We start from the raw sequence: 17,522 nt of genomic DNA on the forward strand, positions 1-17,522 counted from the left end.
CTTGGAAGGGCTATTGTGTAATACTAACCATTGTACTACACATCAGGTCAGACAGTGCTCATGTTTGAACTGTTTGGTGCAGAGTTCACTGCAGTCAGTAGATCAGTGGAAAGTTGTATGGTGCAATTAATCACATTGTTGCTCTTCAAATGTGATGGACATATTTGAGTACGTTATTAGCCTGCCAGAAGAAAACTATTTACTGGCATGTATTATTCCATCTTATTAAGTGTGTGAGATAGGATTGTTCAGTGGTATTATGATATGATGCTTCTTCTGGATCCCTTGTAGTAGTGTCTATAAAAATGAATAGCAAATATTATATTGATATTCTGGACGGTACGACAAGGATTACGTAACCTGCAGTAGGCCTCTGAATATTGTCTCTTTCAGTTGATTATCTCTGATAATATGCTGCATACTGAAAGGGACAATATTGTTTGAAGAAAGTGGAAGCAAAAGGTCAGACTAGCCAGCAGCAGATTCCTCATATGATCTCTGCAGAATAGCTTTGAGAGGAGCCCAGAATGTTAGTTGGAAGGCAAGACTTTTCCACATGAATAAGCTTCCATTTTGGGAATGAAATAGGCCAAAAATACTAAGATCTGTTTATCAATATATACTTGAAAATATGTCTGTGAGAGTATTATCTGTAATTGGGATTAGCTAAGAAATCATTATCAAATTCCTGGTATGTACGCTCAAGGGATGTAGAGTATAGTACTACATGATTACAATATTACTAACTTTCTATCAGCAGTCTTCCTCCAGATTACTCTGTTCTTTGTCAGAACTCTAGTGGTACCAGTATTTTGGTCTTCTGATACTTCTAACTGCATCAGACACCTGTTTGGTCCTTTTTCATTACCATTCTGTTAAAGTAACCATAACCACCTTAGATCAGCACTTTTCACACATTCCTGAATGCCAGCAATGTCAAGTTCCTTTCTAATGTCTTCATTTCAATATGATTACTGCATTAAGACCATCCATTCACTCTTCCTGATTTCTCAGAACATATCTGTGATTTCTAGTCTCTGATGAGCCAGTTTATTTTTAACCTAACTCTCTCAAATCCCCATGTTTCAACTGTTTGTCTTCAGGTGAAAATCTGATTCCAAAAACCTCTATTGGCTTTCATCCATATTTTTCTTCTCCAAGTTTCTCTTTCACAAATTTTCTTAACCTCTTCTCAAGTATGCTTGCATAAATCTTATACCTGAACACTCAGTAGCAAAATTCCAGTGTACAGTCAACTCTTACTGTAGCAAACATCACTATAATAAAATCAGTCACTATAAAAAGCTACCAAAAATCCCCAACTGAAGCTGCATAGGTACAGTGCTGTGGTAAACAAAATTCACTTTACCAACCTACTATAACAAACTACTCTTATGGTCCCCATGAATTTTCTATAGCGAGAGTTAACTGTAATCAGGTTTACTGCCTCTTGAACATCTTTGAGACTGCCATGAAGTTTTGATTTTTTTTTTTTTTTTCTTTAATCTTTACAGACTATTTTATCATATGCCTTCTGGATGAATCAGTCAGTGTTTTATTCAAAGTTTGTCACCGAGACTCCAAGATTTCGTTATTGTTTTTAAACTCTTTCATTTTTTTTCTTGAATAATATTTGTATATTTGAGTTTAGCACTTGCCTCTGAAAAGATGCTCCAGTTGATTCTTTTAAAATTTTCTTACAGTTTTTCTTTTCAATATGATATATATTATCAGTTTTATCCTGCTCTAAATTAAATGATCACAGATACCAGAACTGGCTTGCATCCAAAACTCCATCCTCTTATACAGCCTACACCAAAGCCCAGAATTGCTGCAAGAAAATTATCAGCACATTGAAAACTAATTTTGAACCAGCTAAAAGCAGAAAATTTGCATCCTGCCCAAATGACAGCCATGCCTTCTGGGTTCTAGCCAGAGCTATTGGCCATAACTTCTACCCAACATTACTCCCACCACTATTATACCCAGATGGTACTATTACATTATCATCCATAGAAAAAGCCAATCTCCTGGCATCCTACTTCTCCAACTCTCAAATAGCTGATCATGCTAAATATCTCACCAACTGGATTTTTTGGTATCAAACTGGATACCAAAAAATATCCCAGCCCTGATGCCATCCCTCTAATTGTTCGTAGAAGTCTGTGCCCAAGAGCTGACTCCCACATTTTGCTGCCTATTTACACCACTTTCTTATTACATTTGTGTCTATCCTGCAGTCTGGAAATTAACTCGTATACAACGTATTCCTAAGAAGGAAGGTAAATTCTTACTTTCAAATTACCATCAATTTCTTTCATCTCAATTCTTTCTAAAGTAATGGAATGTACAATCAATGACTTACTCCGACACTGCCTTGAAGACTCTCATCTAATAAATGATCGACAGTATGGATTCTGTTATGGCCAGTCAACAGGAGATCTACTAACCTGTCATCCTTCTCTGGACAAACAGCTTGGAAAGGTTTGGCAAATCTCAAGTGGTTGTTTTGATATCTCCAAATCTTTTGACTGAGTTTGGCACAATGGCCTGTTAGGAAAACTCCCATCATTCGGTCTGTTCCCTGACTTCTGCAATTGGGTAGCCAGCTTTCTGACCAGATGCTCACTTCAAGCGATGGTAAATGGCTCCTTATTTTCTATCTATCCTTGTGGAACTCCTATGCTGGAGTTCCACAAGGATCTGTTTTCTCACCTACTCTCTTCCTTCTATACATAAACAATCTACACCAGCTAACTCCCAATTCAGTACAGTTTTGCTGATGGCAGCACATTACTCTCCTTTTCATTTGACAAAGCTTGTAAAATAAAAATCACCACAACCTCCAGAAATCTAACCTCTACTACTTTGAATTCTGATCTTCAAAGCATTCATCAATGGAGTTTGGATAACATTATCGACTTCAATGCCAGCAGAACACACCTCTGCATTAATTCCCACAAAAACGAATCTTATTCTTCCTCAAATCTCCATTCAAGATGAGATTCACCTTCTTGGAATAACTCTAGCCTCTAATCTCTCTTGGCACAAACATATCACAACTGTTGCCTCCTCTGCATCCAGAAAATTAGACTTTCTCTTTTGCTTGAGGCATTACTTTAATTCTGAAGAGCTCTTAACCCTATACAAATCACACATCCACCCAACCATTGAATACTGTTTTCATATCTGGGGTGGTGCCCCTAAGAGCTCCATGAAAATACTGGATTCTGTACAGAAAAGAGCAGTTAGATTGATTGACCCCCCCCCTCACTAATACACTCCACTCACTTTTGCAAATGCATTGTCTATGCAGCCTGCATCTTTTATAAATACTTCTATGGCTGCTCTTCATCAGAATTGGCATCAATAATTCCCCCACCCTCTCACAGTTCATTGTCAAACCCAGAAAACAATTTCTCCTCTTCTTCATTTGTCCCTTCCACTGCTGCCCTCTGAAACATTCTTTCACCACATGTTTCCCAAAGAACACAACCCACAGCTTTTCTAATCAAATGTGAATAAGTTCCTTATCACCCACCCATGCTACTAATGTACTCTAGGTTTTAATTAAAGATGCAAAGAAATTATATTCTTGGTTTCACCCTTTATCTAAGTGTAAGCAAACAATGTTTGCACGTGAAGTCACTTCATGACTGGGCTTCTTGTGTATAGAAGCTAATGACTTCACATCAATTGCCTTATTATCTCATAATGCAATGCACATATCCTTACAGACATTTATTGAAATCTCATCAGTGAGTGCAAGACCGAAGTGATACCAAAGATGAAGTAACTCAGAAGTCATATTTCCATATACAAGTAGTGAAAAGGTATCTCACCTTATTACTAAAATACTCTGAATTAGGGGATCCTTCCCATAATGCTTAGCATTATACATGTCTGTAAAGATATGCACATTGCATTATGGGATACTAAGGTAATTGATGTGAAGTTATTAGCCTCTGTATATAAGTAGCCCAGTCATGAAGTGATTTCGCACACAAACTTTGTTTGCTTACACTTGGATAAAGGATGAAACCAAGAATATAATTTCTTGGCATCTTTAATTTATAGTATAACCAAGTGAAAAAAACTTTCAACATTGAATTACTATACTTCTACCAACCTCTTGTGAATGGCCTCTCCATTAAAATAAATAAATAAATAAAAGAATTAAAAAAAAATCCCCTGTATATTCTTGTATCCTCAATCAGTGTATCAATATCATCACTATCAATAGCAATGCAGTAAATTTTTCTTATGTCTTGTGTCTTCTCTCCGTGTACTTTGTTGTGTTGAATTATGCTGTTAGTGATCACTAGCCCATGTACTGAACAGAATTCCATCAGACACTTACCATTATTATTAGCTTTGTCCTTTTCTATTGTCTATATAACAGCTGCCTTCTCTCAAAAAATTCCTCTACTTCTAGCTTGAGAGGATCTTTTGGCGGACTATAGCCCACAAATAAGCTTCATTGTCCAATTCCCCATTTTGAAATTTGTTCACATCATTTTGTGAAAGTACCTGCCAATCAAGAAGTTTATTTTTGTATTTAGCATTGAATGCTATAGCTACTCTTTTCTTTCCTGATTACTTTTGCCCGAATATAGTATCCTATATTTTTTATTTACCAGAATCTTACTTTTTTTTACTGTATTAATTTTTCAGAGCAGCACCAATTATGTTGATTACCATTATATTCGTTTCTGGTGTAAACTGCAAAATACACTGTGGTTGCCTATGTCCTTAACTACTAGTCCAGTCTTGTTCATTCAATATTCAGTCGGATAACTGCTAATGGTGCACACCATGTGAATGTGAGGATTGGACTTTAGGTCAGGACTTTAGTCATGTTGTTCTCTACTTTCCTTAAAGGCTATATGAAACTTTCCTCTCAGTTAGCTACTTTTGACCTTAAGGTGACACCATTTTAATTATAGATGTGTATCATGTATTCAGGTTTATGTTAATAATGGATTTATGGAACTGTTTAATTTTTGCAACATAGTATATATATATATATTGAAAATACTGTAAAATTACAGAATATTTTCTACTTCATGTGGCATGTTATGTAAAATATAATATGGAGGAAAAAGTCACATTTTAGTGTGTTATGAAAAATTGCATGGATGCATAAAATGGACTCAAGAGGCAGGTTGCAATTGCTGCTTTTTGACAAGTGTATTGTAACAGTATTATTATTCTTTAAAAAAATGTTCTAAACTCTAAATTTTTCTAACTGTGCATTTAGAAACTAGAAAACATTTCAGATAACTGACAAAAACTGATAAATGAATTTTATGTTTTCAGAAAACTTGCTGTATTTGATGATTGGAGTTCAGTTGTAGTCCATGTTGCTTTAGATAACTGTGTCATAATTAATGATATAAGTAAGTTCAAAGAATAATTTACTAGACCTATTAAGATTTTCTCCAGGTTGTCTTGGCATATTAGGCAAATTATAATCTGATGTAAAATTTGGAATTTGCTGCATGTCATATTATTAAATTATTTAAGTATGCTAAACTATTCAGTTTGTTTATTAAATTATTTAAATGAGGGTTTCATTATTTTCCTATTTTTTTATTATCTATTTCTTGTGTAGCAAGTAAAAAAATTCTGCATGTTGTAATGCCACTTGCAAGCCTGCCTTCCTAGTTGGAAGAATTTTTTCATTGCATGGTATCATCACCACCAGCACCACTTTGTTTTGAATGCTTGAAGTAGCTGAAACTGTATTTCAACTGGTATCAAAGTTTGCAGCATTCCTTTATATATATTTTATTTTATTTTATTTTATTTTTTCTCGATATGTCCTCCTTCCATGAACCGTGTGAATAATGTCAAGGATTTTGAAGAGTGTAGCAAGCATCCACTGAGTAGAAAACGAAATATTTCAGAAACATGTTTTTCTTAATTATTACTGAATAACTGCAGAATTATATTCTAAATTCAAGCATTAATTAATAGGAAGAAATAATTTTCTGACCATAATTACCTTCAAAACTTGGAATCAAATTTGAATTCTAGAATATTTGCACAATGCCATTTGACACAAGAGAATGTGAAATAGGCTTTTTCAGTTATATGATAAAAACAAGGTCATGCAAAGCTAAAATAACTACCTTATGTATAGTTTATTAAGTTAGTTTCATATTGTTCCTGAAAATAATCTGATGACAGTCCTTCCTTTCATAATTCATGATCAATTATAATAGTTAATAATAGTACAAAAATCCTACAAAGTTGTAAGGTATCATGATGAGTGTCACAGCTTGCTATTTGACCCACTGTCTTTCATGGTTGAACATGTTCATTGCCAATCACGCGATATCGCGTGATGCGAGTTCTCTCCAGACGGCCGATCACACGTTATTGCGGGGATGTCGCTATCAAGTTTCTAAGCAGAATAGCGGCCACAGCGAAACGGCACGTAATATTTATATTGGCCACTGGGGAAGGGAGTGGATAACTGCCTCCGATAACTGCCTTCTCTCCGCCAGGAGAGAACTCGCATCACGCGATATCGCGTGATGCGAGTTCTCTCCAAACGGCCGATCACACGTTATTGCGGGGATGCCGCTATCAAGTTTCTAAGCAGAATAGCGGCCACAGCGAAACGGCACGTAATATTTATATTGGCCACTGGGGAAGGGATCAACTTTTGTGGAGTGGGGATGGCTGCCAGCCATTGTCTATTGTTTATGTTAGCCAGTGCGCACAGTGGCGGCGTTTGGACAAGGCGACGACGCGACGATTTTGTTTAGTTATTCGTTGATTTAGCTGGCTTGAAGTTTGGTTTTTATTTATTTTGAGTATTTTTTTTTTTTTTTTTTTTTTTTTATTTAGTAAGTTCCCTATAAATGCTGATTTCTGATAATTATTTTTTTCTATTTGTACGTTATTTTTAAAAATTCTATGTGATTATAAAAGACTGATAATTAAAGTTATAATTATTATATTTAAATGTTTTTTATTTGTAAAATATATAACTTATTTGACCGAATTACATATCACGCGATATCGCGTAATAGATATTTAGAGTACATAAATCCTATGTACATAATAATAAAAGCATATAAATAATATATTAACTTATTTTGAGCACAATAAAAACTAAATAAAAAATTTTAAAAATTTGGCCACCACACGAAATTCCAATTTTCAGCTTGGCAATGAACCTGTTAAAGATTTTATAAGTGGGGGAATGATGATGTCATTTAAATAAAATTCCACTTTGAAAATACTTGTAGAAAAAGCATAAGACAGGATGAGAAAGTGAGTGGATTAAACCTGTGTATGAATGGTCATCTTAACTGGATTGCCCTCTTCTCTTCATATAATACATTTTTATTGCTATATGATGAGGCGAAAATGCACTGCAATGTTCTTTCTTTTAAGATTACACGGTGGTCAGCATTCATAGTGAAGAATTTATGGAGACGCACGTGTTAGAATAATTACCTTAAAGACTTTCTTAATGATAAGTAAAGTTATTATTCTAACATGTGTGTTTTGTCTCTCCATAAAATATTTAATTGTCATATTGCTTGATTTGCTTGGGAAATAATGTAGAATTAATTACTGTATACCACTGATGCATTCATATTCTCTTGTATTTGGTTTAGTACTACAAACATTTCTTGGTTTAGCCATAATATGTACAGTATGTCTAGAAGTTGAAATTCTAGGCAAACACATTCTTTTAATAGAAATGCTGCTGGATACTGCAAAATGAAACTATTGTTAGTTTTGCATAGCAAAAAATTTATGAGACCTTCAAAAATATTTTGAGGCATCACTACCTGTTGCATGGAAATTTAATCAAAAGCATGGGTAACTCAAATGAGTATAGTGCATACTGTGGTGCTGCATATGGCATACAGAAACAGTCTTTTATTTTAGAAATATTAGTAATTTTAGTAATTATTTTTGCTTTTATTTTACTTACTTTCAACTGTGTGTGTGTGTGTTGTGTGACTTCTTTAGGTTCCAAGTCTCATCCATAAATTATTGTTGGAAAAACAGCTGAATCCAGAATCCTCAACTTTTCCTGTGAAGAAAGAGTTATCTTTCTGAATTTTAAACAGGTCTCTGACTGTTGTTTTAGCTGTTCCTAATCTTCATCCGGTTTTTCTGAACAGCAATTCTTCACATTAATAATGGATCCCAAGTACTCAAACTTGCTGACTTCAATTCTTTCTCCATTAAGATGCACTTGTTTCTCAGGAGCTTCACTGTCTATATTTTCTTTGAGAACCATAATCTTTGTCTTACTAGGATTGAGTTGAATTCCTCTGTTCTTGCTAATCTCATTAACTTTGTCAAGGATTCATCCTAGTTCTTCCTTGTCATTACAGAGGAGTAGTGTATCATCAGTGTACCTCAGATTACTGATCAATCTGCCGCCTATCCTATTTCCTGTCTTAAGTTCATTCAGTACTACATGCATGATGTCCTCAGCATAGGTACAAAACAGATGAGGGGAAAATAAGCATCCTTACCTGACTTCCCTGCCAACCTGAACCTAATCAATTAATCTAACGCTTTCCTACTGTGGCTACTTGCTCACTGTACAAGTTAGCTATCAACTTGATAATGTGTTGAGGAACCAATTATTTTCATTATCTCCCACAGTTTCATATGCTGAACACAGTCAAAAGCTTTGGAGTAGTATATGAAACACATTACCATAGGGAGTCTAAATTCTGTATACTTTTCAGTGATTTGTCTAAGGCAAAGTACTTAATCTCTGGTACCCTTGTCTTTCCTAAAACCTGCTTGTACCTCCAGCATCTCCACTTCAACTTTGGCTTCAGTCCTATTTAGAATGTGTTCTTTATTAAAATCTTGCTTGCATGAGAGATTTAATCTAATAGTTCTTTCAATCCTTCATATCTCACTTCTTGTGCAGTGGTATGAAACCATCTTCTTCCAGTCTCTAGGACATGATCTGTCTACTATATCATCACAAATCAATCTGTGAAACACTATCTATCCATGTGGCCTTAATTAACTCTGATGAGATTCCATCTGCACCTGGATCTTTATTATTGTTAAGCTGTTTAATTGCTCTTTCAATATTATGTCTAATTGGAGGTGGTTCCAAATTAAAATTTTTCTGGTGAAAGGGCTCCTTCAAATTTTCCTTATCCTCTCTGCTGTACAGTTCTTCACATTACTCTTTCATCTGTTTTTGATTTCTAGTTTTAGTACTTCTTTTAGTACTACTCTATTCCTGTCTTTGATGACATTCAGTTTGGTCCTAAACTTTAAGTCACAAACTAAACAAAACATCCTTTTATAATCATATGCATCACACTTTCTTATCTAATGGCTACAGTTCTCACAGTATTAAAAAAACATCACTCTTTCCTCCAATCATCGACCTTCTCTTCAGAAAGATTTCAGTAATGCTGTCATCATTCCCTGTGTCTAAGGCACTTTCGAAAAACATTTTATTAAAGATCCTTTCTGTGCCTGGAGTATATAAAGTACCCTTTCTGCAAGTTGGCCTAGTGTGGACAGACAGGAAGATCAGCCAACTTATGCATGGAAGAAACACAAAAATTACATCTGCAGTCATGACTGCAGATGTAAAGATGGTCATTTGGGTATTGTAGACCATGCTTTAGATACAGTTCACAGAATCAATTGGAAAAAAGACCACCATTCTCCATCACAGTAAATTTAGCAGAGAAAGACTATTTTTGGAATCTGCAGCTGCTCTCAGAAATCAGCCTGATTTAAATAAATATAGTTGCATTAAACTTCCCAAAATATGGCAAACACGAATAGAGATCCCACTTTACATCCTAGGCCATCAACAGGTGTCCACAGAGGGCACCCTACCTAGCTAGGACTCTGGTCTTTTGTCTACATGCTTCACTTAGTTTTGTGTTGCCTTTATGTGTATGTTACAAGTCTCATTGTACTCCCTGATGATATCTCAGTGACTGAGACAAAATATTGAAAGAATTAAATAATATTTTTAATCCTTTCTCAGTGCTGTTTCACTCCATTGTAACATAAAATAATAATAATTCTTCCTATTTGTTGCCTCCTTAATCATTTACTTAAGAAAAATCTACAATGCTGATAGCATTTTTCCAGTTTTTATATATCAACCGCACAAATTAAAAACTACCATATCAGTGCGATATGTGGTTAAGACAAAAGAAAGAACCTGTTGATGTGTTTCTTGAACAGGAAAACTGCAGGAAACACTGTTCCAAAGGACAGAAGCTAGTCACTTAGTATATATTGACTCTCAGTTGCTCATGTGCTTACAGACTTAAGGAAAAGTGGAAGAATGGTGGCAGTCAGTACATTAGAACAGTACCCACAAGAATGTCTGTAGGAGGGGCCATAAAACATAAATAGTAATAAATCTATGAAAATGTGACTGGAATTAGATGGTCAGAGGATGGGGGGAAGTCCTCATTGAATTGTATTGCTCTCTTTTGGATGTATCAAGCATTTTAGGGAGGTGTTTTATGTACCACTTCAAATTGGAGACAGTATTCTAAGGTAGGAATGATCATGCCAACTGATCATCACCTGGTTAAATGAGGTTCTTGCTGTTTTTGTCAGGGAATCAGGGAGAACAGCAATTTGGGATTTATACAATGATAGAAATGTGTAGGTGAGAAGTAATGCTTAGAGCAGAAAAAAGAGACATGTTTTTTAGGCAATAGAAGTGGCGATATAGACATGACATACTCATGCCAGGAAAGGTTACAGGTATAAGTCATCTCATGAAGAGAAATTTCATGTTGCGAGGTGATTTTGGTGCTTCCTAAGTTGAGGGAGGGAAGTAAACTATGGGCTGTCATGCATTGATATAAGGAGGACTCTGTTTTGGTAATATTGAAATTTACAAGATTGTCTTCACCCACCCTCCTGGAATTATTATTATTTCAGTCTTTCACCTCAAACTGGAGAGTGCCCACAAGAAAACCAATTCCCAAACACCAAAAAGTTGAGCTATATATACTGGCTAAAACACCATTGTGGCAGCAGTCAAACACATAGGCATCTTAATCTAATTATCACCCTTGAACAAGATGGCTTGCAGTTCTTCATATTTATAATGCTCCCTTGCATTTCCTCTCATATGTTATTTTATTTATATATATGCAACAAGATATTCAATATTTGTTGTATATGTTGATGTGTATATATACATAGATGTTCTGTACGACATATACTGCACATACACATATTATATTTTTATAATATGTGTATGTACAGTATATGTCGCAGCAGGATATGATATATGATACAGCAGGAGTCGCTTAAAACTTGAAGCTGGATAACCGGTAGGAGACCTCCAAGTAGCATTTTTAAAGAATGCAAAAAATAACTGTAGCTTCGTATCTAATATACAATCCACACCTTCCCATTGAGCACTCTGTGTCTACCCAGTTAATGAAGGAATAAGGATGGGCTAAGAAATTGGGATGTAGCTGGTCCCATTGTGTTTTTATTGGCTTAAACAAAAACATAAAATTATGGTATAGCATGATAGAATTTCATGCCAACTGATCATCACCTGGTTAAATGAGGTTCTTGCTGTTTTTGTCAGGGAATCGGGGTGAACAGCAAAAAAAGTCATCTTGGAATAAACTTTCAACCCTGCATCAGCAGAGTTATTGAAAACACAGAAGACAAAAAAAAAAACAGGTGAGATTTTTCTAGGTTACAAATGCAAAATGTTATATTCAAACAATAATGATCAAGAAAATGAAGGAGTAGTTATAGTATTTGGCACTAAATAGGATAATCTTCTTGAATGGCAGACAGTATAAAAATAGTGATGTGGGCAAATGTCAGAATAGGGAATTGGACATTGGAACTTATTTGTTCATATAGTTCTACAGAAGGATTTATCAAGGCATTAGAGAAATCAGCTAACAAAGAAAAAGGAAAAGTTGGTCCTTGTCGGAGATCTAAGCAGCAGAGCAAGAAATGATTACCAGACAGAAATGGAGAAAAGAGCAAAGCTCACAATAATGGTGAGTGCCTGCTGGATTTCTGCCCAGGACATGGACTGTTCTTTACCAACACCATGTTCCAACTTAAAGATATGCATAAATTCACTTGGTGAGAAGACAAAAATGTTTCATTGAATATGTTATTGTTGATAGTGCTCTTCATGGCAATTCACAATATTGAGTATACAGGAGGTTTGAAATAGGAAGTGATCACCATTTAGTTTTGAGTAAGTTACTGAATATCACATTGAAAAAAAAAGTGTATAAGAAAGTTTTAAAAAGAATCAAAGGTGAGCAGCTTTCAGACGTGAACTGTAGACTCCAGTATACAAATATTTAAGAAAAAATGAAAGAGTTTGAAAACAAGAACTAAATTCTAGAAATTCATTGGCCCTGAAGAAAACATTGATTGATTCAGCCAGAGAGGTGTTTGGTGAGGTTGTCTGCAAGGATGGAAAAATCAGAACTGCAAAGTGGACAAAGTAAGTTACCAAAGTAATCAAGGAAAAGAAGAAAGCATATCAAAAGTTGTTAGCAAGTAAGTTATCATTTGCCCTGAGAGAATACAGAGATAAAGATATGAAAGCAAAGCAGTGTGTAAACTAGCTAAACAAGCATCACATGGAGACTTTGGTAAGATCACAGAAAATAAATATCAGGAAGGTGACAAAACATTCTTGAGAGTATTGAAAATTTTAGAAATAGAGGAAAATATAGTATTAAAAGGAATCAGAGATGATAAAGATGGCATGAAAACAGAATAAATATATTCTAGATGTTGGTAATGATTATTTTGAAAAATTGATAAATAAATCATAAGTGATAACACATTGGAGAAAATATTCCACAGAAATGCAGGTGGGGAAAACCTGAAATATGGAAAGCAGTTGGTGTAGATGATACTCAACCAGAAAGTCTCTATATAAAAAGTTTACGGTGGCTACACTGCATAATTCAGAAGGTCAAATGTCCAATAATTGGAGCAGAGCTTTTATCGTAACCACCTATAAAATGGAAAATAAAATTGTATGTGTGAATTACAGAGCAATTTTCCTGCTGAGTGCTCCTGGTAAGATTTACTGAAGCATATATGAGAAAATGCTAAAAAAAATTGTAAAAGGGAAGCTTGATATAGAACAAGCTGGATTTGAGCCAAATAGTGGTTGTCAGGATCAATTGTGGTGATGAATAGTGTCCTAGTTACAATTTTTGCCAGAAAAGAGAAACTGCATCTGTTTGCAGATGATGTGATTTGGACACATTCAGAAGAAGAAGAAACAGGATTTACATATTAATAGCATGAAGAGTGAGAGCAGTTTTCAATTGAAATGGAAATGTTAATGGTGTTAGATGCAATGGGCAAGATTGAGAGAGTAATGAAAAGTTCTAATATACTTTCTAGTAATGGAAAAAGAGGTAATGAGAAGGAAGATTTCATTGGGCCAAACCTTTTTTAACAGTGTAAGTCTACTTTGGGACAATGAGATCCCACTGAAGTGCAAGTTTTTGATTAACACAAGTTACCTTTTGCCCGTTTTATCTTATGCAGTCGAGATATGGACACTAACAAAAACAGATGAGAATGGAATATAAGCAGTGGAAATGAAAGTTTTAAGGACAGTGTTGATTGGTAGAAACAAGGAAAGATAGGAATATGGGCATTGGGAATAGTTCTTTCTAAAAAGAGGTTGAAGAAATGCTTATGAACTCTTACTTTAAGTGGTTTTGACATCTGATGAAAATGAATTTACAAAGAATACCAAGAAGAATACATGAATTGAAATTTGAGGAAGAAGAGACCAGATAAGAGAAGTTCTAGAAAAAAGAAACCTGAACTGTTACAGTGTTCGTGAAGGAAGAATTTTGTTAGGAGTAGAAAGAAATGGAGAGATTTGCTCCACCTGACCAGATATTTTCTGTTCAAACAGTTGTTACTAAAAACAGTTATATTCATAACTTTTTATTATTCTCAAGAGAAATAATGAGAATATAATGCATGTGTATTTATTTATTTATATCTGTATTTATTTAAGTTTTGTAGATCTGGAAAAGACATATGACAGGATGCCAAAAGAAAATAAAATGCTACAAGTATGTGGTGTAAATGAGACATTTTATCAAACAATATATAGTCTTGAGTTGAAGTCAACAATTAGAATTATTAATATTATTATTATACAGGTATCTCCATGGAGTCAGAAGACTCATATTGGAAGATCCATTATTTACACAACACCTGTCATACCTCTTCTTAAACTCATTCACTGATGAAGCACTCACAACCACTTCTGGCAACCCATTCTACTTATTCACCACGCTCTTACACAACTTCCACTAATGATCCCTTGTTCCTCCTTTCTTGCCATGTACAAAAAAAGTCTTCAGTGTCTGTCCTATAAAATCCCTTTAATAACTTAAATGCTTCTATCATTTCTCCTCTTTTTTTACCTGTCAGCTAATTTCTGAAGCCCGCAGACTATCAGTCTGTTCTTGTAGGGAGCATTCTGTAGACCTGCCACTTACCTCTGGATCCTCTCCACCACTTCATCTCCATGTAATCTGGGTGCCTAGATCTGTGTGCAGTAAATAGGGGAACAATACCCTTCCTATTCCTGCTTGTTAGTGTGTGTGTGTGTGTGCTCTTCAATAACCTTGTAATCTGATGTTCTGTTTTTGTTATCTTTGCAATATGCCCTTTAAACTTCAATTCTATGTGCATATCATCTCCAAGTTCTTATCCTCATTCATATTCTTGCAGTTCAGTTCCAAAAATATAGTACACAGCTTGATCTCTTCCCAAAGTGCATCACCATACACTCGGCCACATTAAACTAGCTATCTCTGCCTATACTGTTAGTCTATTTAAGTCTTCCTGCAGGATCTCTGCATTACCTTAATTTACCTTTGCTCTTCACAGTTTTAGCATCATCTGCAAACAACTGAATATTTCCTGTCAAATCATTTCCTGTATTCATTGTTATGCAAATTAAACAACAGAGGACCAAGTACTGAGCTCTGTAGTATACCACTGGTCACTTATCTTCTCCTGCACTCAATTCCTCCATAAACCACTCTTTCATATCTATCCATCAGCCTCCCCTCTAAATCCAATCATCAGATTCATATCCATCCCCATTTGCTCAAGTTTATACAACAGAGTTCTATGTGGAATCTTGTCAAATGCTTTTGCAAAGTCTAACTATGACTGAGTAGCCATTTTCCCTATCCAACTCCATTGTCACTTTATTATAAAAATAAGCTCACTAAGGCAAGACCCATTCTTCACAAAACCATGTTGTCTCTTATAGAGTTTCATATTCTTATAGGATATCATATTCTCATAGAGTATCACCCAGTCCTGAATTTCTTTCACCAATTTCTCCAATACCTTAACTGTCACTCCTGAGATGCTGATTGGCCTATAATTTGCTACTTTTGTCTTAGAGCCTCTGTTATATATTTGCTCTTTCTTAATATATTTTATTTACCTTATGTATTTAACCTCTCTTCTTTAACTATAAGACTTACAAAATTTCCTTGACTCTAACATCTGTATCACTTCTTACGTGTTCATTCTATAAGGAAAGCAAATTCTATATCTCTGGCCGATTCCTAATTTTACTCATGTGCTTACCCTGACTGTTAAAGGTTATTCCTTGCTAAAAGAAATGAATCCTCTAATTTCTTTCTGGGACCATCTCCTCTTCAGATATTGACAAATTTATTTTTTAATGCTGTGCCAGCCAATATCTTAGAATAAAGGTGACTCTTATTCAGGGAGACTTTTCCAGACCTTTGGTGCACATAGGAGAATGAATTTAGTGCTTATACTCATAAATCAAATGCTCTACTATGGCTAAGTAAATTCTGGTTTGTAGTCGTAACCTCTATAACAACATGTTATACCTTTCTTTCAATTCCCCCCCCCCCCTGCTATGGTTCAGATTAACGAGTGGTAGTTTTGGTTCATATCACAGACAAAACTCAGGTATAAAAGGAAAACATATTTATTGGAATCCGAAGACATAATATACACTTAGACCAATCTCACTTTCAATTAGTTCAATGATATGCTAAATCAAACCTTTTCAAACTGATTAATACTCTAATACATGAACAATAAATCCTTCTTTTGAGTTAGAGACTTAACATACATAATACACACATTATACACTTCTACCAAATTTTCTACCTACTATTTTAGTCTTGCCTAATAAACTAGTCACAACCATCTATAATCATTCCTAACAATTTGTCTTATGGACATCAGCCACTGCTAAATAATCACTTAAAGTTCTCAAATACTGTCCATACCCGATTAATACACTGCAATGATCTTTACCTTTTTTTCAACGGGGTAATTATACAACAAAATCTGTACTTTACCATTTCTTGGGGCAGGGTCTCCAGGTCCATCTGAACTGCCCTTCTTTGTTTGGATTCTCTTTCGATACCTCCATAAGCCTACGTCCACGTGGTGGGTCACCATAGTCATCAGATTAAGCTATGCTCTGCACCTGGCGTTTTTCCCTTGTCTATTTTTGGTCTGTTTCGGACCATCGTCATTTCTGCTGCCGGTTCTGGTATACGTCCGCGATATTATTCTGTTGGAACTTTCAGCGAAGACAGCGTATGCTGACATCTCATGCTTTCGTACCGACGGAAATTCTGACATCGAAGGGAAAGGTGCACCGTCCGATATCGTACTATCGCCAAGAGACGCCATCAGGAACCACCGGTCCACGAGAGAAGTCAAATCATCATCCAGCAAAATAGGCGAAAAAAGCCTTGAGAAAGGGGTGCAAACCCTTTTTATTCTCCCTTCCTTCCCTCCCTCTTACTAGCTGCAATAGCGCCCTCTTACTACTTTCCGTGATCTTTTCACGCCCGCTACTTTCTTCGTCCGCGGCAACTTCGGCACATCGCGAGATCATAGCAGTGTCTTCCAGGAAATGAACATGCGTTGCTTTCCGAGATTGCCAATGCCTCAGACCCGCCCGTGACCTTTGGACTATTGTTTACATCTAATTTACCCATTCATTGTATACATGATGCATTCATATAATACTAATTTATACACAAAGTTCTTTACATGGTCTTACAATTCTATTAAAAGAAGGTAATTCTATTTCCATTTACGGTTAGTACTTTATTTCTTCTGCTCGAGTACAAGTTTTTTCTCTCAGCTGATTTTTCTGACTTGTTAAATCCCGAATGAAGTGTTTCTTTAATAAAGTGCTTTATTCAGGATGTAACACCTCCTTTATGCTATGGGACTATTTTTCCCTCCACTCCATTGGCACTTTCCCAGTACTTAGGCTTAAATTAAGCAGGTTGCTCAGTGGTGCTGCTAATTCTCTAGCACAGTCTTGTAATAGACTGGCCAATATGCCATCTAATCCCATGACTTTGTTCATGTCGAAGTTCTACAGTATTATAAGTACCTCTGTTCTCTCATCAGTAAATGTCACATGTGGCATTGCAATGTCACCATTCAGATGGTGCACCACTGCAAAA

At 35.5% G+C, this 17,522-nt stretch overlaps 1 protein-coding gene across 1 annotated transcript in view; it reads left to right on the forward strand.

The window, feature by feature from the left end:
• Positions 1-17,522, forward strand: part of LOC150094962 (cysteine protease ATG4B-like) — a 215,536-nt gene that overhangs the window by 89,191 nt on the left and 108,823 nt on the right. The window contains exon 7 of the mRNA XM_090410953.1: positions 5,320-5,399. Within this exon, the coding sequence (XP_090267079.1) occupies positions 5,320-5,399 (80 nt within the window). The remainder of the gene's footprint in view (positions 1-5,319; positions 5,400-17,522) is intronic.

The sequence above is a fragment of the Typopeltis vanoorti genome, chromosome 21, assembly GCF_054136105.1.
Source record: "Typopeltis vanoorti isolate ZY-2024b chromosome 21, IOZ_Tvanoo_1.0, whole genome shotgun sequence".
Lineage (NCBI taxonomy): Eukaryota > Metazoa > Arthropoda > Arachnida > Uropygi > Thelyphonidae > Typopeltis > Typopeltis vanoorti.